This window comes from Strix uralensis, chromosome 5, assembly GCF_047716275.1.
Source record: "Strix uralensis isolate ZFMK-TIS-50842 chromosome 5, bStrUra1, whole genome shotgun sequence".
Taxonomy (NCBI): Eukaryota; Metazoa; Chordata; class Aves; order Strigiformes; family Strigidae; genus Strix; species Strix uralensis.
The window spans coordinates 10,723,481-10,749,123 of record NC_133976.1 but is presented as its reverse complement, the minus strand read 5'-3'; the positions used below and the strand labels follow the sequence as shown (position 1 = coordinate 10,749,123).

The following is a 25,643-nucleotide window of genomic DNA, read 5'->3' as shown; positions in this document are numbered from 1 at the left end:
TTACAGAGTCAGAGTTTTGTCATGATATACTATACAAGTATCTCTACCTCTGATAGCTCAATTATAACAGAATGAGAGAGGTGGTCTGTCACAGAAATGAGCGTACAAGACACTTGATTTCAGAAGCAATTCTATGGATACCTGTGCCAGAGAGCTTTGAAAATCATGGCTGACATTGGTTCTGATTTTGAAAATCTAAGGTGTTTGTCCATATTACTGCTAATAAAATCAATTATTTTCCATGCTATTATGCAAAGGTTTTTATTCCTAGACACTTTGGAAATGCTTGTGATTTTATATTTGCAGGTTTTAGAGTCAAATGTATGACTGACATTCTGTATTAAGTAGGATCATGTTTGCTAAGCGACAACCACAGGGCAGGGTATATGTGTGTGTGTTTGCACAAGTTCTTGTTGCTGGACAAATCAGGAGGTATTTCATGTAATTTCATTTGTTTGCACTAAATTAGAAAATTGTATTCTATTACTATGTTGCAAAAATGTTACTAGAAGAAATATTTTAACTTAAATTATAAAACATTGAATTCCTGGCAGTCAGAATGAATGAGTTACTTTTTGCCCAATGAGCTTTAAGTGCTCTGTTCTGGCTGACAAAGAAATATTGCTTGGATGTTGCTTTATTTTCTCATGTGAAGATGGGATTTCAAACCCGTTTATAATATGTCTATTGAAAATTCTGAGTTTACTACTTCTGTTTCCAATGTTGCCCAATTTATCACCCAGAATGCAGATAGTTTAAAAATATTATAAATCATATGCTTTATCAGATTTTTCCCTTGTTTTTTGATTTAATTTTATATTTTTGAGTCTTAATTCCCATCTCTCAGACTATTTTGATATAACCAGACATTCATATTTTAATTTTAGATTTTCAGATTAATGAACTACTCTTTTCTTCTTTAGAAGACACAGGATTAGTTAACCGTCAGAAAATGAATCACTGTGCTTTGAATGAGAGAGGGCCACTTTCTGAACTCTGAGTATTGATTTCTATGGAAAATATCTTCAGGAAAACATCTCTTCAAAGCGAATTTTATGCATTTAAGATCCAGTCCTTTTTAGGATGCTTCAAAGCTAGAAAACTGTTAATTAATTGCAACTGTTTTTACTGATTTCTCAAGGCTGTGATCCTACTCTCCTATATAATCTTAACTAAAGCCTTAAGATGCAGCACGCTAAGCAAAACAGCTCCCCAAAACCCCCACAACCCAAAAAGCCTAATGCTAAACTTTAACAAGATAGATCACACAACTAAATTGGTTTTATACTTTGATAAACAAATATGGATACTAAATCATTACAGTTAGCTTGTGAGCCACTGATTTATATAGCTGAAAATACAAACTTAGAAGCTTTAGGTCACCTGCCTAGTGGATGAAGGGAAGGTGGTGGATGTATTTTGTCTAGATTTTAGTAAGACTTTTGATACTGTCCCTCACAGCATCCTCCTGGACAAGTTGTCCAGTTGTGGGGTAAGTGCGTTCATGGTGTGCTGGGTGAACTGGCTGAGAGACAGAGCTCAAAGGGTTGTAGTGAATGGGGCTACATCTGGCTGGCAACCGGCCACCAGCAGTGCTCCTCGGGGTTCAATTCTAGGGCAAGTTCTGTTCTATACATTTATCAATGATCTGGATGCAGGAGTTGAATGCACAATTAGCAAGTTTGTTGATGAATCCAAACTGGGAGGTGCTGTTGACTCCCTTGAGGGACAAGACGCCTTGCAGAGGGATCTAGATAGACTGGAGCATTGGGCAATGATTAATGGGATGAAATTTAACAAATCCAAATGCTGGATCCTGTACCTAGGACAGAGTGATGCTGGGCACAAGTATAAATTGGGAGAGGAGTGGCCCTGAAAGAAAGGAATCTGGGGGTGCTGGTTGACAGCAGGCTCTATATGAGGCAGCAGTGAGCCCTGGCAGCCATGAGGGCAAACAACCTCCTGGGGTGCATCAAACACAGTACAACCAGCAGGTCCAAAGAGGTGATTACCCCACTGTATTCAGCATTGGAACATCTTCACCTTGAAACTTAAGAAGGATGTGAAGGTCCCTGAATGAATCCAGAGGAGCGCAACAAAGCTGGTGAAAGGGCTGGAAGGCATGTCCTATGAGAAGCAGCTGAGGACTTTGGGATTGTCAAGTTTGGAGAAAAGGAGGCTGAGAGGTGAGCTCATTGCTCTCTATAGCTTCCTGAGAAGGGGAAGTGGAGAAGGAGGTGTTGAGCTCTTCTCGCTGCTATCCAGTGAGAGGACTCATGGGAATGGTTCAAAGCTCTGCCAAGGGAGGTTTGTACTGGACATTAGGAAGCATTTTTTTACTGAGAGGGTGGTCAAACACTGGAACAGCCTTCCTAGAGAGGTAGTCAATGCCTCAAGCCTGTCAGTGTTTAAGAGACAGTTGGACAATGTCCTTAATAACATACTTTATCTTTTGGTCAGTTCTGAATTGGTCAGGCAGTTGGACTAGATGATCATTGTAGGTCCCTTCCAACTGTAATTCAGTTCTATTCTATTCTATTCTATTCTATTCTATTCTATTCTATTCTATTCTATTCTATTCTATTCTATTCTATTCATGCTATGCTATGCTATGCTATGCTATGCTATGCTATGCTATGCTATGCTATTCTATTCTATTGAAGATTTCAAGTGTCTAATAAATGAAGAGTTATTTTTGAGAGAAATTCATACTTAGAGAAAATATTAATAAAATTGAATGGCCAACTATTAACCTATTCTGTGACTTTCAAAAGGACATTTTGCTTGTCATTTCATATCCTTCCAGACATCACAAACTATTTCAGTGATGCATATTCATTACATATATATTACATCTATATTATATTTGAGTAGTGACCAACAACTTGACACTAATAAATTCTGTCACTGGTGACTTGGCAGCATCACTGCAAAGGTTATTTTAAAAATTCATCATTCTCTTTTCCTTAATTTCACCATTAGGTACTTTGTGTCCAATTAGACTTATTTGTTCTGAACTTGTGTAGCTCAGTGTATCTCAGATCACTATGAAATCGTATCCCCTTGTATATTTTATGGTGTCATAGTAGCAACACAGCAGAAAGACTATAATTTATTTTGCTGGATTAGGCTGACCTTAACCTGAGCTCTGCAATTACAATTTGGTGTTTTTTGTCCATTATGGAGATGATAAAGATCCGATTGCTGCCAATCTGTTGCTATTGCTCTGGTTACAGGGAAGCTCATGAAATCTTATAGTCTTTTTATTGCTTTGCTGAGCAGCTCCAATATAGCCATTAGAGTATAAACAGTCTAGATTTCCTGGAACTATTTCAACATCTAAGCAATGATTAGACTTGTCTTTCCAAACAAATGTCAATAACCCCTTACATAAGTTACAGTTTAAAAAAAATCAAAAAAGAGCAGAGAAAAACTGAATTGAAGACATACCAGGCTTTTGCTGGTGTTGGTGGTCCTGCCTTCATACAGAGGTGTGAATTAAGTTCCCAGGGATGCTTTCTCTTATAAAAGTAAATAGAATTCCAGCACTAAATGCAGGGACCAATATTGTTTAATTATTAGGTAAGTCCCATACAGTAGCAACAACTTCAACACTGTCATGAGAATGGAGGCGTGTGACCCAGAAGCTCTGTGCAAACATTGTTCATGTGCTAACTCAAACAAATATTTCCTCTGGGCTAATTTTTCCAAGTATGAAACCATTTGCCTGTCTAATTAGATGAGCAAAGAAAGTAAAGAAGCAATTAGAACGTACAACAGATTTTCAATGATCACACTAGAGTTTGTGCAAATTGACATAGGAAACTGTAAGTATGAGCATCAGCAGCAATTGGACTCTTGTCACAGTTAGATATAGCGATACATGAATTTTTAATAGACTTTTAGGTGACTGATTTTTTGAGAAAGATACTAAAAACCACCACTGGCTTGGATTTCTACGATCCTAAGAGCATGCCCTTCAAGATGGTAGTTGAATATCATTATTTATTCTGTTTCTGGAAAACCATGGTTGTTTTACCACCTTTGGATATTATGTGCTTTGAAGTTGAAACTATACAGAGGTGAAATGGGAAAAATTGAAATGGGCTTGAATTGCAAAATGCATATGAGGGTGTGAGGATCTGAAGGAGTTAATGCCTCAAACATTCACTGACACAGAAAGCCTCAAGGACAAATTTTGGCCTTTGTGGTTAGTCTAAGGAATTAATTATATGCCTAGGGAAGCTCAGAGTGCATTGAAGGGTGCATGGCTGCACTCCGGTGCAACTGTATAGCCAAATCTCCTAGATAAGCCTCGAAGGGGGGAGACATAGGCTGAGTAAAACCATATGTTCAGATTAATGCCTACATTTTTATTTACGACTATAGTCTTGAAGAAGAGCTAAAAAAATGATAAGTTAGAAAACAACTGACACCACATGGAGCTAATGACTGGATAATTGCCCGAGAAACAAAATCTGAGGAAAAGGTTAAGGTGATAGGAGAAGATCGTGACCACTGACTCAATGGGACAAAAGGGTTAATGCACCCCATTTCCCCTCAATGCACGTGCAAAACCCATGTTTTTCTCATCTCTCATGAAAATGATTTTGTGAAATACCTGCCTCTCCTTGTCTAGTATGCAAATCAGCTGATAAGATGAACTTAAAAAGGCAACAGAAAACTTTGCTGTGTGTGCACCCACCACCCAAGATTACCAGACCTGAGACAACACTGGAACCTGGGGTGGGGACCGGATTCTTTAACTCTCTTTGTCTCCCTTCCTTTTCTTTCCTTTCTTTTCTTTCTTATATATTTATCAATAAGACACCACAATGCTTACTATCCTTTTCCAAGTTTAAGTTGTTTCTACTGCAAATAAAACATTTTAACCAGTTGTTTGGTGTCATTTCACCTTAATTTAACCTGAGGGGATCATGAAATCTTTAAGACTCCCTGGGCTCCCAGTCCGGGTCATAACAGAGGGCTACAACACATGTCCTCTGAGTAGTCTGAAATGGAAGCTATGTTTAAACCTCAAAATAAAGATTAAGTGTTTTGTTTCAGATCCATGAGCCAATGCACAGATATACCAATGAGGGAAGAAAAAACCACAAGTCCAAACATGGTTTTCATCACTTTCTAAAAATACTTAAAAAAAAAAAAAAATTAAAAACCAGAAGGCTGAATCATAGCAAGGAAGCACAAAGGTGACATTTTTTGTTCAAGGTCCAATGCTAGCAATTAGAAAAATGCATCAGGATAAAGACTGAAAATGAGACATTAGGCATAAAAGATTTTCCAATGTGCCAATGTACCACGCCATAGCAATGAGAACATATCAGTCAAATCAAACAATAGTCTTCCAACTCTATTTGGCTGTGAACAAAGACAGAGCATACCTTCCTCTTGTTTTCATTTACTAGACATTATCTCCCCATTCCTCCTCCAGCCTTATCTAGACGAGACATATGCTAGGGTGCTGGTACGCCCTTATCTGTCGGAAAAATTTTACACCACGTTCCACTATCTGTATGAAACAGAATTGTCAGCCACAGAAAAAACAATGACTTCTCTTTGGAGAGTTCAGACTTAAAAGTCCTGTAAAGAAACGCAAGCTATTTATTTAAATATTATAGCTATGATAAAGCAATCTGGAAAGTCTGGAGAACAGACAGAAAGGAAACATGTCAAAAAAAGCAAAACGAAGTTAGATCAGGCACTTGGAAAGCAGCAGGAAAAGTAATGTGTATAATCAAATCCAGGGTAAATTTTTATTTGTATTATTATTCCTATGTGATTCTCTGGAATACATAACATGATCCATATCAGAGCTTGGTTGTCTAGATAGGTACAACGTTTTCAAAATTGTGCTCAGGAGAATTGTTTTGGTGCTTTCTAATGAAATTAGCTTAAATGAAGTTGTTTCCTAGAAACACAATTAAGCCTGCTTAGTTATTCCACCTCTTGGCCATTGGCAATTAAAGCATAAAATATATTTGAAGCCAAATCCTGAGCTGATGAAATTCAGATATATTTCAGTTGTTTTAATAGCACAGCATTGATTTATATCAGCTGCAAATCTGCTTCATACTGTTTTGCACACTGGTTATCTTCTTGAAGGATCATAAAGTGCTTTATGAATTAGCATCTCGGAACACTTATCTACTTGAAAACAAGATACAGGCCTCTTCTTTTTGGATGATCTGTCACATCAGAGTACTCGGGTGTTATCTATGGTAGACTGTAGCTTTAAATCTATAAAAAAATCTGTAGGCACTGAGATTCGTCTGTGTTTACTGATAGACACCAGTCATTCAACAGATGCCACTGACTGACACCTGAACTCTGTTTAAAATGCTAATTTTGAATTCTCACATCCTTATCAGCTTTGATGCTTAAGAAACAGTAATAGATTTAATGTAAATATGATACGATATACTGTAATATGTAAGATATTATAGGTATATGCTAGTTTTATATATTTGCATAAACATATGCATTATATATAATGCATATATATATAAAACATATAATGCATAAAGATATGCATAAGCAAAGCATAATATAACACATAAACAAAAGCCTCTAGGAAAAGAGTAGTTTCCCATTAAATGCAAAGAAGCAGTCACTGCTTCACAAAGTGGCTGAACCACAGACTCTTGGAAGCTGTGAGAATATTGCACTGTGTTTACTCTGGCTTTATATACTTAAATAACTTCTGTCAGAGCCACGATGAAGGGCTAAACAAACCTTATGTCTGACCTAGTAAGACTGTTCTTATGCTAATAAATTTGGAAAAAATTTACTATCTTCAATGAGTAACAGTGATGATTATTACACCTGCTAAAAATCTTGTCCAGGGTGTTGTGTAGACTTATCCAACATGCTAAGAAGGAAGGAAGGAACACATTCCTCTCCTTTACTTTGCATTACTCTTCCAGTAATCATGATGTTGATATTTGGGGAGCACAAAGGCTGTATCTATCATAAATTCTTTTTATGAAGATGGTGAACTGGAGGACAGGGTTAAGAGGAAACAGAAACATCACTCTGTCCTATCACCTACTGGACAGTAGTTCATGCTATCTATGCAGAGTACTGATGCTACACTCAGGTAAGATATGCTGATGGTGACACTCTTAAACATATACATAAATGCAGACATAATGACCTTATTCACTGTAAACCTATATTCTGGAGCACTTTGAGACTTTTTAGCAAATGCTAGAAAGACCATTCAGTCTTGGTATTATCATCAGGACTGCATTAGTCAAAACATGATCTTCACCATTCTCCATCTGTTCTGAATTTTCTCTCCCTCTGTTCTGAATTTTCTCTCCCTTCTTTGTCATAGTATTCTTGTCCACACAGCTCTAATTTAGTGAGGAGGCCTGTATCTAACCACATACATTCTCCTTTCCATGCTAAAATGGAAGGACTTTTAAAGCCAGTCACAAAATACTAGATTTATGCATCTTAATAGTTATAGCTAAGTGCAGTGGGGAAAAACATTTTCTTTATATCTAGTATGAACTTCCCCTGTTTTAACTTATGCCCATTGCCTCTCATCCTACTGCCATGCGCCTGTGAAAAGCCTGGGTCCCTCTTGATAATAAGCTCTTTGGTATGGGATGGCTGCTATTAGGTCCCCCCAGAAACTGTCTCCTCTTCAGGCTTAACAAGCCCTGTCCCTCAGCTTCTGCTCTCAAGGCAGGTGCTCCAGCCTCAACCACCTAACTGGCCCTCTGCTGAACTCACTCCTGTTTGCCAATGTCTTTCTTGTGTTGGGCGTGGGGTGGGGCCAACACTGATCACAGTGTCTAGACAGTCTGACAAGTGTTGAGCAGAGGGGGACAGTCACTTCCTTTGATCTACTGGCATGCTCCTGGTAACACAGCCCAGGATGCTGTTGGCCACCTTTACTGCCAATGCGTATGATGTGCAGATGGCTGTCTATGGATACCTCCCCGAGCAGCCTCTTCTGCAGACCTGCTCCCCAGCCAGTCGGTCCTCAGCTGTGTCACTGCACAGGGCTCTTTCTCTCCAGGTACAAGATTTGTATTTGTCCTTGTTCAAATTCACAAGGTTTCTGTTGGCCCATTCCTCCAGCCTGTCTTGGTTCTTCTGAATGGCAGCCCTGACCTCAAGCATATTCCCACAATTTGATGTCATCTGCAAATGTTGTGAGAGCGTACTCCATTACCTCCTCCATGGCACTGATAAAGATATTAAATGGTCCCACGACAGGATCTTCTGTGGTACTCTACTTGTTACCTGTCTCCAGAAAAGCACAGTCCATTAACAACCACCCTCAAAACCCAACCATCTAAGCAATTTTTGACTCATCTAGTTGCCCAGACATCCAATCATTTACATCCCAATTCCAGGCTCAAAGTTAATGTAAGAACATGCCTGAAATCTAGAGTCTCTCAGCTTACTACAATACCATAATTTCAGTCCAGTTTCACAAAACTTTAGATTCTTATGAGGATGAATCTACCATAAAATCAAGCTTTAATCTGTCCAGCCAATATGTCATGGCTTCACTGCCAAAAAATGAATTTTTGTGATATTTTTAATGCTACAGTAGTTGCTTTTAGCTCAAACGTTTTATTAATGTTCTTCTCAATGAGAAGGAAAAGTTGAATAGATTATATTGATGTTTCCCACATAGTATGAGGCAGCCCCGTCATCAGAGGAAAAGGATTTACATAAAGGATGCTCTGATGGCATATCACAACTTACTTGGTATGTTATGAATCTGGCGTATTAGTGATGTCTTAGAAACTATTATTAACAAATAATAATTTAGTCCTATGTGAATGCAGTGAGCTTTGTTAGCAGTTATCTTAACATCTTGGACCAAAACTTCAAACCATTATGTTTTATTTGGCTGTTATGAAAGAGGATCTCCAGCTTTTGAAGCTATTTACATTTTGTTAAGAAAATACCAAGAAAAGGCTTGAGGATTCTGCACATAAGTTCTCTCTACTACAACCCTGTGTGTTGATTTTGTGTTAGAGACTTTGCATAATGCCCTGGTATTACAGATTTATACAAACTGTAGACAGGTGTTGATTTATTTATGTAATTAATCAACCTTTGTTTTTTTTTTTTTTTCCAATAAACTTCTTAGAGCAGAGCAAATCTGCCCAATATTTGTGCAAATGTGTGTTGGCAATAGTTCAATAGAAGCTACTTCATTCTATCTGTTTCTTTTGGACATGGGACACCATGGGGAGTATACATGCCATGAGGAACATTGATGACTCTTGGTAACATTTTGAGGAATCTGTAGGAAAGATGACACTGCCTGCACTTAACAGACACCCAGTAAAGCTTCTGCACACTGGATAATTCCCCTTGAAGGAAAACCAAAGGAATATCTCCCCCAAATGACTCTCCTGCGCAAAGGAATCAACTGATACACTTTTGCTTGGATATCTGTCATGAATGGGGATGAATTTGTGGAACTATAAATTGCAAAATAACATTCTTCTGAAACAAGTAATGCCTGCAATCATTTAAGGCTTTGTAAAAAATTCTGAACTTTCCTTCTTCTCTCAGAGAGAAAGACATTATCTGGTTTTGGTGTATAACTCATTAAAAACATTATAATATTCATATAAATTACACAAAATAAGTGAAGGAATTGTAGTTCCTCTGTTGTTAAACTTCAAATTAACTTTTGACTTATTGCTTGGAAAAGATCCCAAACTGGCAACAGCAGAGACAGAAGCTCATGGTTTATTCTCAGAAGAGTTATCATAGTGCAGCTGTTCAGACTGTCCCCAGGAAGGAGTGTGTGGCCATTTGACAGTTCATTTCTTACAACCATTCAATCTGTGGATACAGGATACAGGCTAGCTTTGTGTTTGGAAATAGGAACTGTCTTCTAAGACACATGTTGAGACCTTCAGTTCATTGCACATGCTATTTCCCTGATGACATCAGTCACTGCTGAATGAAGTTAGCAACTGTATCCAATAATTTCTCATCAAAGTAGGGTTTAAACTCACATCTTTAAGTAATGAAGTGCCTTACTTCTGTTGTACCCATATTAGGCTGGTAATAAAATAATAATAAAAAAAGAAGGAAGCAACATAGAAAAATAATTGTTCCACAAGTGGGGCAGTTGACATAATGATTTTTAGTTGTTTTATTTCTCTTTTTTTAAAGAATAGGCATAAATCTCATAAGACTTGGTATGTCACATCTTATTTGTGATATACTCATTTGATGTCTCACACAAAATGAATATTTCTTATAATAACTACTGCAAAAGAAAAACATCATAGGAATTAAAGTGCATAATAATTTACTAGTCAGCTTGCTGCTTGTTGAAATCAACCCCTCAAAATGCAGTGTTTTTTTGTGACAGGGATAAAGTTACTTTATTTACCTGCAGAGCTTGTTCCTTTAAACACTGCAGTCTTCACTTCTGTATCAAGAGAATGATATGATAATTTTTTTCTACACACTAGAAGCTGTCAAATGAGGGACATTTTCAGTCTTTTCTGAGAAAATGGTATATTCTCAAACCAATGACTACTGCTGTCCAAGATATCAACAAGCATCAAAATAAAACCAGTTTTTACAGAAAACAAAAAGACAATTTCTGATCTAACATGCAAATTAGCATTTTGACATATCTTACACTTTTGCCTCCTTAAATTGCATCTTTCGTAGAAAATGTGCATTGTAGTGACTAAGAGGGGGGTCTGACTTTTTATGTGTGTGGGGAGGAAATTCAAGTAATTTTGGGGTGCCTTTCCTCAGACAGCTTTGGCTTCATCAGCCTTGACTGTCTAATGTCAGCTTCACTCCCTTTCTTGATTAACATATTTCTTCAGGAATGAGAACACTTTCTGGCAAATTTTAGGCTATCTAAAGAAAATTTTGCTGACAATCTGCCTTCCCCAACTTCTTTTTACTGAAGTAAAACAGCAAATAAACATGCAGGCATTGAGTACATATTACCTACAAACAATATTAAAGTGAAAAAAATTCAGAAACACAAGTTTCATTTGACAAATGCTGCACCTCAGTTAGCTTGGTGCAATGATGCTAGGTGACAATCACAACCTCAGAGCACCCTACCAATCCATGAGGAAAATCTTCGTGTCAGCGACCCACAGAATCAGAATGTCTTAACCTTAATCATCCTTATCCAGATTGCCTGGGATTGTACACCTAGTGCACTTCAAAGACCCACACAAATCTGTGATTAGGTAAATAGTGAATGGAAGGCAATCATTCTCAAAATGTTCCAGCACCCTGCTCTGGAAAGTGAATCTAAGTCAAATAGACATTTGTCTCTTGGTGATGAGGAGCAATGTGATCCTTTAGACAACCAGTCCTCTACAAGTCTTTTGATTTGTTCTATAGCTTCTTTGTAAATAAGCCATATTCATGTTCATGTCACCTAATTTAAGGTCTAAGACAAAAATCATAGTCCAAGATAGTCACCTTATGCTCCCTTTGTTATAAACAATAGAGGAAAATAGCCATATCCAAAAGGTGATTTATTTAAACTACTTCAACCTCCAACTGACTGCCATTTGTAACTGCCTCATTCTAGTGTAATTATTAAACCTATGCATATTTTTGATAGCCAATATGCAGAGAAGGGAGCACAGGCTCTTCATTTTCCTCTGAGAGTTGTTAAGATAATTTATGCTTCACCTGAGAAGTGAAACCTTAAACTGACATTTCTGAGTTATTAACTTTTTCTAATGTCCTTGACAAGTTGTCTCACCAATGATATGCATCCCTGAATGTCTCATCTTCTAGTTCTTCATGAGAAAATGCTGACCTGCATTACTTATCTCCAAAACAGAGTGATTTCTGGTTTGGCTTCTGTGACTCTCATTCCTATATGCCAGCTGTCCTCTTTGCTTTCCATGGGAACCTGGGGGCCTGACTGAACCCTAACATTCAGTGTTGCAGTGATTTCTTTCTGCAGATTTTTCTGCATGAGAGGTATGAAAGCAAATTTTACCTTTATAACTAGTAGACACATTGCCCTCTCAATTACCTCCACTCATCTTAAGATCTTATTAGACATCCTTCAACAGAGGTTCATACACTGAAAAATGCATAAACAACCAAGTTGTCAAAAAGGGTTAAAGGAAACTATTTTAAATACACATACTAATGCTTTTTAAATTAAATTAATTTAGAGAGAAGGCACATAAACATGGAATATATGGTCTGTATCTCTACAAAAGATTTCTAATAAAAACAAAAGTTTGTTTGTGGTTTGTTTATTTTGTTTAATTTAGAAAAGCTGAACGGTATTAAGTTCTTTCTAAGATTGCTGTTAAGACAGAAACAGACATCTCTCCTTCCCTTTATTTCCATTCCTGTCCTCATTTACTGCCATATGACTTCACTGGAACATCTCTGACGTTGCCTGGCTGTAACAGGTCTGTCCCTTTCTGTTTATGGGTTTTTACCTTCTGTGTCATGTTTCCGATAAGGAGAGAGTGTCTGAGGGAATGATGGCCATTAATTAGGGATAAAATCCTTCCCCAGTGACGAGTGTTAGATGAACCTATAGTTTTTTTGTGCAAAGTATTAACTTTTTACAACATTAAACCAAAGAAACAAGGTAAGTAATCCTCTAAGAAAAGACTATGAGGACAAGAGGTGGGTTACACTTCCCACTCTCTGTCTTTGACTACTATATCACATTCAACACAGACTGTGACTATATTAACACATTTTTTAATTGATTAGTAATCACATTTTCACTGCACTTCAGTATTTTGCTGTAAGAACTGAATTTTCTGAACTTGCAGGTGAAAGAACCTTAAATATATAGAGTTATTTATTTAGAGACTATCTATAGCAGTGAGGGCTTGATAGAGGAAAACTTCAAATTCTCTTCCTCCCTCAGGATAAGTACCCCATGAGCTGGCATGCTGCAGAAGTGTAGTGTTGTGTGCAGGATTTAATAATCCTTATGGAGATTATGAGGCATCTCTGACGTGTGTGCAGTGTTATAGCTACCCTGTCACCCTCTTAGCCATTTCATTGACATCACTGCTGAAGTGAAGATTAGGGATGCAGTCTTCTGCCCACAGTCTAATTGTCTTCTTTACTATAAAGTTCATAGCTTTTTCTGAATTGCTTCTTTGTCTTTTTTTTTTTTTTTTTTTTTTCCTCATCAGAATTGAAGAGGCTGTTCCACAACATGGACAGTCTGGCTGCTCAAAGGTACATTTTGCTCCCTGGAAACACAGAATACCTTTGGAAAGGGAAAAATTACTTGTGAGTCACCCTAAGTGAGGCAAAGCAGCAAAAATTACCTTTTACTGAGTGTACTCATAGTACCTATAGACCTACTGAGATGTGTCTGCCTTGTTGAGTTTTCACCCAGTGTGCCTAAATAGCTTTCTGATCAGGAATAACACAATGTAAGTTTTTATCTTTGCAATATTTCCAAAGGTATTGCCAGTGCTTTCATTACCCTCAATAGCCACGTTCCCTCTTCACTTCTTCAAATATAACGATGACATGTTAAAAAACAGAAGAGAAAACGCTGGCAGTACAAAACAGTGTTTATGCTGCTATGCTAAAGGATCCAAAAGGGATTCTCAGTGAAAATAAACAGCAAGTTTCTGGAGTGCTAAATACTGCTGTATTACCATTCACTGATCACTACCATCATTACTTTGGCACATCACCATAACCATGAAGCCAATTTTTTTCTTTTTTTTTTTTTTAATTTAAATTGAAAATTATTAAAAAATCTTTGCAGAGAAAATCCTTGGCAATTCCTCCACATCTATCAGCGTTGCCTGAGAAGGGGCCATTGCATACCTTGAAAAGAAGAGCTGTTGAGTTTTAGATGATGACATATGCTAAAGAAACAAGAACACTCAAGAGAGAGGCCAGCTAGCAAGTATACATTTATTTTTCATACAGAGCTACTATTCTCTTGCCATCACAATTTTGGCCCAGTTTCTTGTTCCTCAAACACCTCATTCACATGCTAAAATTTGCAGTAAATGTTTTTGTGTGCCAAATTATTACAGATTATGTAAGAGACATCAAAGGCATCTGTACCTCAGAGCCAGTTTACATTAAGCAAAAAAAGAAATAAACAGAATGCATGTGTACATTATACGTAGTGACACAGTCTGAATTTTAAATTATTTGAGACTACTCTTATTATTGATATTCATAATGTGACAATTTCTGGATCCATAATCAGGCAGTAACCTCCATTATGGTAAGCATGTGATGAAATCTATAGAGTTCAATTTATAATGATGGTACTAGGATGAAATTCAAGCTTGCCCTATAGTTACAGCTGTAGTATAGCTGGGTACCTGGGCTGACCAAGCATACGGCATCATTAATGTCCAGAGTGGACCAGGAATTCCCCAGTGAATGAGGTCGAACCACTAGCCAGCTTCCCAGCAAAGCAGCTGATCAACAGTTACAGGAGTTCTCCAAGCGGGAATTGTGGAGATTTGGGAGATTTCCCAATGTAGCTCCTGCTGTGCACACACCAGTTAAGATACAGGTTGTATAGTTAAGATATGTTCATTAATTCTCTGAGAGGAAAATCTGTCAGTGTCAGGCACCTCCCCAGGCAGCTTCTGCTGTTGAACTGACCAAACTGCCTGTAGATCATTTAAATCATCAGTAGAAATTGTTCTTGCATGTGTAGAAATGATCACATAGAACAGGCTTTTGTGCATAGTTAAGACAGAGGACGTTTTGTACATCCTGTAAGATAATCAGAAACAATGGACCACACTGTCTCGTAAGAATCCAGCAACACAACAGTTCAGGGAGTGTTGTCCAATACAGATGAAGATACTACTGCTGTTTTCATGGAGGGATCTGACTCCCCATGTGAGCTTTACTGAGGGTTGTTAATTTTTTTAAAATACACTCTTCCTGTGCCTATGTAGCAAGTATAAGGCAAACAGTTAAATGAAATGATTCAACACCTTATTTTGGTACTTTTGATTAGAAAGAGAGGGGGAGGGAGAAAGGGAGAGCAGAAGAAGGAGATGAAGGGAAGAAACAAAGAAACAAAGAGAGAGACAAAGAAACTAGCCAACCAACCAACCATGGCATCTAGATGAATATCCAATAACCTTGTAGTGAGGTAGCTGTGGTGGTGTAAGAGTATATATTTAATCTACCAAGATTTTAGGTAACTTTTACTGTATAATAGATCTCTAAGTCTGCCTCTGGCTAATATTGTCTGGTTAATAAACAAAGATACCTGCTATTAGTTTGCAGATAATGTTTAATAAAAATTGATTTTTTAAAAAAGTTAATAAAAACCATGTGTGTGGCTCTGGGAGAGGTCATTTGGAAAGCTGGAGGCTAAGGAGAAAGCACTGCACATCTAAAGAGAGTTTCCATTTACCTTAATCCTTCAGACACTGAGAGAGAGGAAGGAAGGGAGGTACAAAGTCAAGTAGTTATGGTACTTCAAAGATATGCAAGGAGTGAAAAATACAATTTCTCCTGGCCCGGGTTTTCCCTGTTGGTACCCTATTCCACCTTTGGCTCTTTTCTGTACAATTTGCATTTAAGCCTTTTCATATTTGCATGGAAATCTATGTGTACATCATACAGAAGTATGTCTGTGCAGGTCTCCAAGGGCATATCTGGACTAAAAACCAGAAGTATGACTGCAGCTTGTAGACACATAGCCAAGCTGGCTTACTCAATTAGAATTTAGGTATAATATAGCACGGCTACTGCAGTGAGCAATCTCCGTGTGGGATATGAAACCTTAGGAGGATCCTGAGCAAATATTTGATCCTGTCTGATCTCATGTTGTGCAGGGCATTAGTAAATGGGAAGTCAATATCTACACCTTGGTTTTACAGTCACCACTTATAAGGCATATGCCTTGATGCTTGGTATATTCCTGTGGTTGCCAGCACAAGAGATAGTCAAGAATTTGGAAGTGGCATTTTACATTGCACAAGGGTAACTTTACAGAAGAAAGCAGGCCTTCAGCAACCTTAAATCACAAGCTATATACAGTTGTGTGGTTGTAATTCCACTTGTTCTTGAGGAAGAGGGCAGCTTGGATCACAGCACTACTCATCACCCCCCAGGGCAAAATCTGCACCAGGGTGCCAAGGAGCCCCTCTGACCTGCAAGGGCCCAGGGCAGTGAGGGCTGACACACCGGTGGACCCAGCAGCTTCGTTCAGACTGTGCTTCATGGGAGGAGGGGTCTTTCTGCATCCTGAAATCATCAGTGGGTGTTACGCTGACTAGCTAGAAAATACCTCATAATATATACAGAACATTCATTTAACACCCTAAATATGAGGTGGATACTGGGGGTGGAAGTGATCAAGATTTTACAGCCAGAAACCCTGTGAAAACAATATTTAGCAATTCAAGTAAGTTCGTGACACTTTCTACTTAATGCTCGAGGGAACACCAGAGCTGGCAGTCAGTAATTACTTCTGCACAGAAATAGAGTTTGACACACACTATTAGAATTTTTTAAGTGAGTTAAAAGAAAGTCTGATGGTTTCACGACAAAACTGCTTAAAGCATGTACCTCTGAAAAGACAAACAGCATATTAAAAAAACTTTGAGTTCCTTTATCGGTATAGATGTGAGAAAGAGTGCAATTCCAAAAGCTCAGACAGACAGGCCTTACCTGTGCTAGATCTTGTCACTGCCAGCCTTTTACAATTTGATACATGAAAACATCACGCTGCATTCCTGCTCACAGTCTGGGAGGTGAATGAATATAACCTTTGCCACTTTCATCTCCTTTGCAAGCAGACTCAGACTTACACGAACATTTGTGTTAGCGTTAGGGAAACGAGAATAAATCTGAAGTCCTGTGATAAATGTCTCCATGTGAAGATATCACAGAACAATGGGATCTGATGGTTCTGCTATCCCCCTCTGTAGAATAGTTCTAGTACAGAAAGAATAAAATTCTCACTTCTGTACATGTGGAACACAAGCCTATTATATAGAAACTTCTCATATAGAGAATATAGAGTTATATAAAAAGCAACAGCAAAACAGACTGCTCATATCTATAACACAACAGATTTTCCCTCTGTTTTTAACGTCTGTACTGCTTATGTATCTTGAACAGATGTTGTGACCTTTTTTCTGCACTGCTGCTTTCTGTTATAACCAACTAGCAAGATTTAAAATGACCACTGAACTTCCTGCTGCATATGACACAGGAACTATCTTTAATATTGCAAATCTTTTACATGATTCATGCTAATCAAATTAATTATCATGTGTCATAGAGGGTTGCGGGTTTTTACCTGAAACTGTGTGATCCTTTGGGTCTCTCAGTAGTTTGAGCCTTGCATGAGGGAAAATGTACTGCAGGGGCTTCCCATTTATCTAAGAAACACAAATATGCATGTCATAAAAAGATAAAAAAACATAAATTGTATCAATAATTTTCAACATCTGAAACAGAAACATGCAACAAACTTATTTCATTCAGGGAAATATCAGAACTTCACAATTCAAACACTCCCCAAGTGCCAAGACATTTGTCAAACTGCAAAATCCTTCTGCAGGGGAATGAATATTTGCTTCCATAAAGCCAGATTCATTTTGAACACACTGAGAATATTATTGACTGTAATTGATCTCAGACAAAAAGGACATAATGGATTTGGTAGTGGATAAGTACTCCAGAATAAATCAGAGCTTGAGATCAGTCAGACTTTAGGATATATCATGGCATTTTGCCAGGACATAGGGTCTAATATTACCAGAAGTGTATAAAGTGCCATGAGACTTCCACAGTTATAAATGGATAGGGACATTGCTATGTTTTTAATGACATTATCAGAATTCAGCAAGTGTAATTTAATAGTAAAAATAATGTCTTTACCACGTGTAGTTTACATAAAATTGCAAAAAATCTGAAATAATGTATCTAATTTTTAATTATATAAAAAAGATTACAAAGTAAAGCAATTCAACAGAATCAGTATGAACACATTTGAACAGTTCCTTAGCTAGGATCCATTTTGGTGGGAGCAATTCAATTTAACTGAGGAACATTGCAGATCATAAACTTAAAATCACTTTTTTTTTTTTTTTTTTTATTGCTCTATCTTATCTTTCTCTAGCAAGATTGTTTTTTTGAATAAATAATAATCCAAGAATATTCAATGCCATATTGTACATGATTTGCTGACAAATATTTCAGAAAATATAGACCATCTCCTACTTTAGTCTATTTCTTCCTCATTACTTTCACTTCCAGAATTTTATGTTAAGTATAAATCTTGGTGATTCATATAGTTATGAATAAATGCATTAAAGTTTATTAGCATTCAGGGTAGCATATTATTTTTTATTGTTGGTGGGAATCAGTACTTAAACCGAACATGTCATTAGGCATTTACCTTCAGAACAGTATTTGTCTGAAAGTGTAAGAATAAATAGGAAAAAACAGTGGTATATTTGAAACCTTGTAGAACACAAATTATGTTGTGTTTCCAAGTGTTCACATCTAACTTTCACTAAAGGTGATTTCTCTTTACCTGAATATACACCAGGGGGCCTTTCTAAATGACTATTTCCCCAGTTAGCCCAGTGAAGATACAGAGGGACCCCACTGAAGTCACACAACCATGACAGTGTAAATCTGAGCTATGCTGCAGGTCTCTCCACTGCAAGGTTGCAAGAATGAAGGACACGTAAGTCCCCAAACCCATATCTAGGTCACAGGGCAAAAGGTGACTTGATCCCGCTTATTTGCTACAAAATCCACAGATTCTTGCAATTGTCCTTGCCATGAAGATCCTTTTCTCACCTTTCTGGGAGCATTCAGTACACTCGAATAATAATTCTTGCAGTTTAGCACTGGCAATGCCATCCTCTTCTGATCACAGACACATTTTGACTCTCGAGTGTACCTTCCCTCCTATTGTGCTCTTTGAGCTGACATGGGACTCAGGTCACATTTTTCTGCACATAACTCAGTGGTTCCATCCAGGTGAATTAAAAGAAAACTGGACCATAAAGCGTTCCCTCCAGGAATTTAAACTCTGGTCACATGTTTCATGTCAGTTCAAAGACCCTCCAAAACATGGAATGAATGGCAAATAAATGTGCTGAAGTTTCTAACACTGTTAGAAATATCAGTTTAAATATATACTTTATTTTCCTTTTGTTGTCTTTACACATTTTGTCTGATAAAAAAACTTTATAGAAGCCTTATATAAGGGAATTTTATAAGGTAAAGAAGACAATTAAGACAAATAAATTTCTTTACTACTGCATTTAAGAAATAAAATGCATCAACTATATCTTAGTATTCCAGGCAAAGACCATAGCATCAGCTATAATGTATTAACTGGTCTTTGGATCAGGTCATCAAAGCCATGTGAATTTCTGGTTTTAAATGGTGCTGCATCTCCCCTTCCACCAATATCTTAGACAGGGCCTGATAAGGTGAATCTCAGCAGCTACACCTGGCTGTAGTCCTTCAGGAAATAGTCTTCAAGGGAAATTTTACCTGAGTTAGGTATCCAGGAACCAGATGGTGGGTACTCAAGGTGTTCGGTTAGACAGTATCTATCCTAATTTCTGAATACCACCGGTACTCGCATGAGCGCACAAGGCCTGTAAAAGCTGGCACCAAGAAGTTCCCTGGCTAAAGTAATCCTGCCCCTTTGAACCACTACATCTCCTCTGTGCAGAGCATGAATGTCAAGTTCTCTAGAAATCCTAAAGGTGGAAATTTCTCTGTACTGATAGATCCCTGATGATGGATATATTTTGCAAAAGAAGTATTGAAGAAAAGCTTAACAAATACAATGTTCCTGTTCATCAACAAATTGCAAAGTGAGCAGCCTCTGCTTCTGCAATTAGGTCAGTACAAACTCTGACTTTTGATTTAGAAGTCATTCTGGCATGCAGTGAGAACAACACTTCTGGGTGACTAAAAAATGAGAAACTGCCTGTTAAATTCCACCTTGAATTAGAGGGTGGCAGGCGAACAATTCACTCATTAGATTAGGTATTTTAACAGTTATATTAAATTTGGAAATGTCCTATTTCTCATCGTATTTCCAGAGAAACTGAATCACAAAATGCCTCCCCCCAGCCCCGCCAAGCCTGAGAGAAAGCAGTTTACTACAAACTAAAATAAGTCTCCTTGCTAGTTGGAAAACAATCAAAACTAAGCAGGATGGACTTAAAAAATGTGGAAGAAAAGTCTGCAGGTACCTTTCTGGATCTCTATCACAGTATTTTCTCATTTTAACCTCACTGCTCATCTTATGTCCCATTTTTTCATAATTTCCAAATATTCAAGTGCCACTAGAAAGGCGTGACTTAAATTTCAAGGGAATGGTACAGACCCATGTACCAAGACAAGCATATACCTTTTGAGGGCCTTTAGAAATAGGAGATTAACATTCAAAAGGTTGCATCTCTAGAGCCCTTGTTTTCTTTTTGTGATTAGAAAACTGTTGCCAAAGCAAACTGATGACGACACACTGGTATTATGATGAGTTTGGATTTAATTATTCATTTAGGGCTTAAAAAGACCCACCTATGATCACTGGAAGTTCTGTATTCAAAAACCCTCACTGAGAAGCTACTTATCTCCTCTTAATATACCCACTGTCCATCTCCTTGTCATGATCTCTTACTCCCCTGGCACCTCCTTCTACTGTTCCTTCCCAACCTGTTTGAAACAGCCAGTTTAGTTAAGGATATACAAATAATTTTCATGGAAAGTAATAACAAAAAAAGCCTTGATGTCTGCAGATTTAAAGAAGTTGCTGGTCAACTGGCAGCAACTAAACAAACTGTTAAGGTTAACAGGGATCAGTGAGAAACTGCAATAGGTTATGTATTGATTAGGTTTAAACCATGTTTACCCTCCTCACATGAGCAGTCCAGAATCACTATATGGGGAAACAGCTATTAAGATACTAAACTGCACTGCAATTTAATGTGATTTAAGAATACTATGTAGCACCACAGAAGTTGCTATAGAAACAAATATAATTTACTATTAGTAATACAGTATGTGAGCTTAAACCACTAGGTTATAAGAAATCCATGGAAACCTGGAAGTTCCGGGTTGTTAATCCATTGAATTCTTGTTTCAAAAGCACAGGGCTGTGCTTTATTTATTGCCTTTAATTGTACAAGTGCTGTGGAATGTAATCAAGCAGTTCTGATTTCAGCTAGTATGGAAATTGATCTTTCACACATATGAAAAAAATCTTCTGCAATACAAATATTGTAGTGGTCAGTAAAATATTCACATTTTTTACAAAGGAGAAAATACAAATGGCAAATTTATAGCCAGTATTTGGAAACACTGATTGATACATTACAAGCAGATTAGCACTACTGATGCAAATACTTCATTTTTGTGGTTGGTTTGCGCTCAGTATGGGATATTAAAGGAGCTGCAATGGCTTAATTACTATGCTAACTACGAAATTGTCCTCCTAACTGATTTCAGGAAAGCCTCCGCAACAAATAAAGCTCTGGGTGAAGGTGGACCTGTTCAGATGGTCAGGATGAAGAACAGTTTACCATTTTTGGCTCCAGAATACATTATGCTTGGGCACTACAGCTTTCTGTGCAGAACTGAGTTGTGGATACAGGAGACAGACAGCATGGGACAATGAACTCAGTAACTTCTTTGTTACAGAAAAGACAAGTCTTTAGGGAGTGTTTACTTTGCCTCACCAGACTCATTGGCCTGAAAATGGTTTATTTTTTTTGATAGTTCTAAAATATAAAATAAACGCTAAAAAATAGAGATGTTAATTCTGATTTACTTGCTTCTATTTTTAAGTGTTTTACTTTCAGAATTGAGTGTGAAGCTAATGAAACTTTTTTAAATGGCTCTGACCATTGTCATCTTGTCTTAAAGTAATTTTGTTTCTGGATGCGTGTGAAAATATTTTTTTTTTAAAGCTATCTGAAAAAAATGTTTACAGAATATATTTAACATACACAAGCTCTGAGTAACATTTTGACAAGGTATATGATGCAGAGTTGGTGAGAACTGGCATTTCTCCCTTCTGCAGACACACTGATACTATTTTGTACTAGTGGGTGAATGACAGTAGCTAACCTGGATGGAAACAGATGAAGACAGAACTGTTGTAAAGCTTCTCCATCCACATTACTTTTTTCTGTAGAGGCTTTACACGGCACCACCCAGAATCATTTAAAACATGTTCACTCTCCAATTTTCATCCCAGATTTTACAAAACCTTAAAAAATGCCTTTGGCAAGATTTTAAATGTGGTATCTCTATTTCCATATAAACATGGGGATATCACAACAGCTTCAGGAAGAAAAAGAAAATTTTTTTCTTCTGGAACATAATTTAGGAAAACAAAAACTCTGAGACCCCTTCTTCCTGAAAAATTTTGATCAAAGTCTTTCAACCAGTCCTAGTGTAGTGCTGTTTATAAGAGAGAAAAAACAAAGAGCGGACCTTTGTGACTAGTAACTTGCCTTGTAACTGCTTCCCAGAACAAAATCTCTGGAGTTCTAAAAGTTAAATATATCTTACCAACCATCTCCATATCACAGAGCTCAGGATAACAGCAAGTAACAAGGTTGGAGAAACCTGATTTTCAAGGCAAATTTTTAATTTTACTTCATGACGCTGTAGTGGTCAAATACAATTATGTATGCTCAGAATAATGCATGTTTCTCATGAGGACTAAAGTGCTCAGGCATTTTTTTATCTATTTCCAGTGATATTAAGAGCTGTGAAGACTCTAAAATGCTTTTTATCCTGCAAAAAAGTAGGTTCATAGAGTGAGTTATTTGAATAGATTCCTCTAAGACTTGTAACTTGTAAAACCCTCTTTCTCAAAGAGAAATGGGTAGGCTCAGTACAACCTAGGCTGCGTAAATCTCAACATATGCTAAACTAGAGATAGGAAAAGGGGGAAAAATAGAAATAAATGACAGCCTGTATTATAAGATACTTGAATGCTTACTTCATAAAATCTACATCTTTACTTCATTACTACATAAAACCTAATTCTATTGTCAAATGTCAGTGAAAATGCTCACCAGGAAAAAAACTTTTGAAGGCTGCATGAGAGTAGGATATTCCTCTTTGTATGTTATCTGAGGAATTAACATGAACAATATAAGCTTTTAAATACCACAAAGGGGCCATGCAAGACCTTCTCTTGCATCCATTGTATCTCATGGAAAACAGAGTATAATCTCAATTAATTGGTAAAAATGATAACTGAAGCAGTCAAGTGAAGATCTTAAAAGATCTGAAATATATAATGTTCATTAATATAAAGTGGACATGTGATGGTATACTAGATTTCAATGTCGGCAAGCTTGAAAAGCAGAATATGGTATTTTTCTTTCTCGTTATAATAAATGAAACATTCTACCTGTTAGATTGATAAAGTCTTGCTGATTTATTCAGTAATTGATCACAGACTGTTGGGATTATACTGACCAACTAAAAGTGGGATAAAGTAACTCCTTTCATTAAACTACTAAAAGAAGAGGTTGAATTTTTTTTTAAATAGGAAATACCTAATGTATAGATATCTCTGGTTAGCAGATTAACTCCTTTCAGATATGTTTCAAAAATCAAAAGACAACCTGCAAAATACTGAATTGCAGATGAATGTTACTCTAATTTCATCATCAAGTACCGATGACAAATACAAGTTCAACTGCACTTCAGATGAATGTAGCCGGAATTTGATTACTCCTGTAGTCCCTACACTATGCGATAGTATGATTAAAATGTCAAACATTTGTAAAACTAAAGGCACATCTTACTTGACAGCTTACTTGATCTTGGTGTTGACTTGGTGGTCGAGAGTGGGACAACTTCTCTGGCAGCCTTCTGTCAAGGGCATGTCCATTCTCCAAACGAGACTCCCTGGGCTTGTCAAACCAATCTGTTTCTTCACGACGGAGGTGATAGGCTTTGAAAACCAAGGACAGGTCAAATGTTCTGATCCAGTGCTGGGCAAAGGGCAATTATGTTCATTGTGCATAGCAAACATGCATAGTGGTTACTAATTGGCCATGCAGCTAAAGCAAAGTTACAGGCGAGACTTGAGACATTGAACTCAGGCATAATTTAGCTGTAAGTGATATATCAAAGTGAGAAGATTCTGTCTATGTCAAAACTATGGATATTAAATAGCAGAAGAAACCCACTGCCAAGTGCTATAGCCATATCCTTCTTTCTGGCAGCTCAGAAACACACTGCAGAATTCACACATTTCTAAAATATCTGATGAAAAAAATTAGTCAAATTAGTTACTTTGCAGTAGGCTAAGGAAAAAAAAAACCACCCAAAGCAAAACCCCAAAACCTGACCCTCAAAACCCAACCTCCATTAGTTCCCAAACTTCTGAACTATATATTGTTCAAAATATTTTGGAAATAAGAAAATTGAGACTCCTTTATGAAATCAGTCTCATTCCAAATCAAAGGTGAAGCCATCTACATTCTTTGTAATTCTAAGCAGAAATATTGCAAGTGTACACATTTTGAATTCCATCCCCCGATTTTGCAGTATGAACCTTTGTGTGTGGAAAGTTAGTCAGAATGTTCTTTCTGCAATAATTCTGTAAGACTAATGTTCTTATATTTGCAACAGTTTTAAACCTGTATAAAATCTATGGTGTTAGACAACCTTTTGGGATCAAATAACACCATTTCATTGAAATCAGTCTAGCAAATACACATATTTATGCCTACTGATTATTGGGTCAACTGACATAGGGTCCATTGGGACCAGAATCTGCCCCTATGTGTTTAATAATATTTCCACTACACAACATACAGATTTTCATCTACGTTGCCCATCAGTGTAAAACGTAATAATGTGCAGATAATTGGAATGTAATACAAGTTTGAATTTTATGCTTTAATAAGCAAGATAAATTTGGAATTCAAGGAATGACAATATTTATTTCAGCAATACCACCAGAAATTGAAAACCTTAAATAAGGTCAGTTGTTGCTATAGTAACAAGAGTGAAAGCAATTGTTCCATGACACAGAAGAGAATTTAAAATGAAAAATGGTAGTGTGCATAATCTTCTCTATTTAGTTGTTAAAGTAAACATAATCTAGTTGGTTTAACAAATAGCTGGAAAAAAGTTTAATGGGAGGAAAAAAAAAAAGTTGTTTTTTCATTACTATTTTATTAAATTTATCCAAAAAGAGAAGCAATATGCATGCATGATTTTTGAAAAATAATATTTTATATGTGGTAAAACCAACATCCTATAGTATATTAGGCCTTTGGACAATTCTTAATCTTGGTTCAGATATTATGCAGTCTCATCCTTCCTAACTGCACAAATTTAATCTATTATGAAATGATTTGAAAATATTATTTAGATCAGCATATATGAATTAATAGAAATATTATTAAAGGTTGATGCTTGTCTGGCTAGTGATTAGGTATTGATTAATTGCTCTCAATAAATCATTATAATCTAATTTGTAAATCCTTTATGCATTACACACTTATGCCAGGTGACTTGCATCTGCACATAGCAGGCTGGTTCACAGCTCATCCTGACAGAACTTCTTACTGAAGTTTACATTAAGAACATAACACATTTTTCTGATCCCACATACTAATGCTCACTATCAC

The 25,643-nt window shown here is 37.0% G+C and overlaps 1 protein-coding gene across 1 annotated transcript in view; it reads right to left on the bottom strand.

Annotated features, from left to right (window-relative positions):
• Positions 1 to 25,643, bottom strand: part of PCLO (piccolo presynaptic cytomatrix protein) — a 382,484-nt gene that overhangs the window by 131,410 nt on the left and 225,431 nt on the right. Inside the window, exons 8-9 of the mRNA XM_074869854.1 lie at positions 23,805 to 23,953; positions 17,297 to 17,378 (exon numbers count right to left, since the gene is read on the bottom strand). Coding sequence (XP_074725955.1) covers positions 17,297 to 17,378; positions 23,805 to 23,953 — 231 coding nt within the window. The remainder of the gene's footprint in view (positions 1 to 17,296; positions 17,379 to 23,804; positions 23,954 to 25,643) is intronic.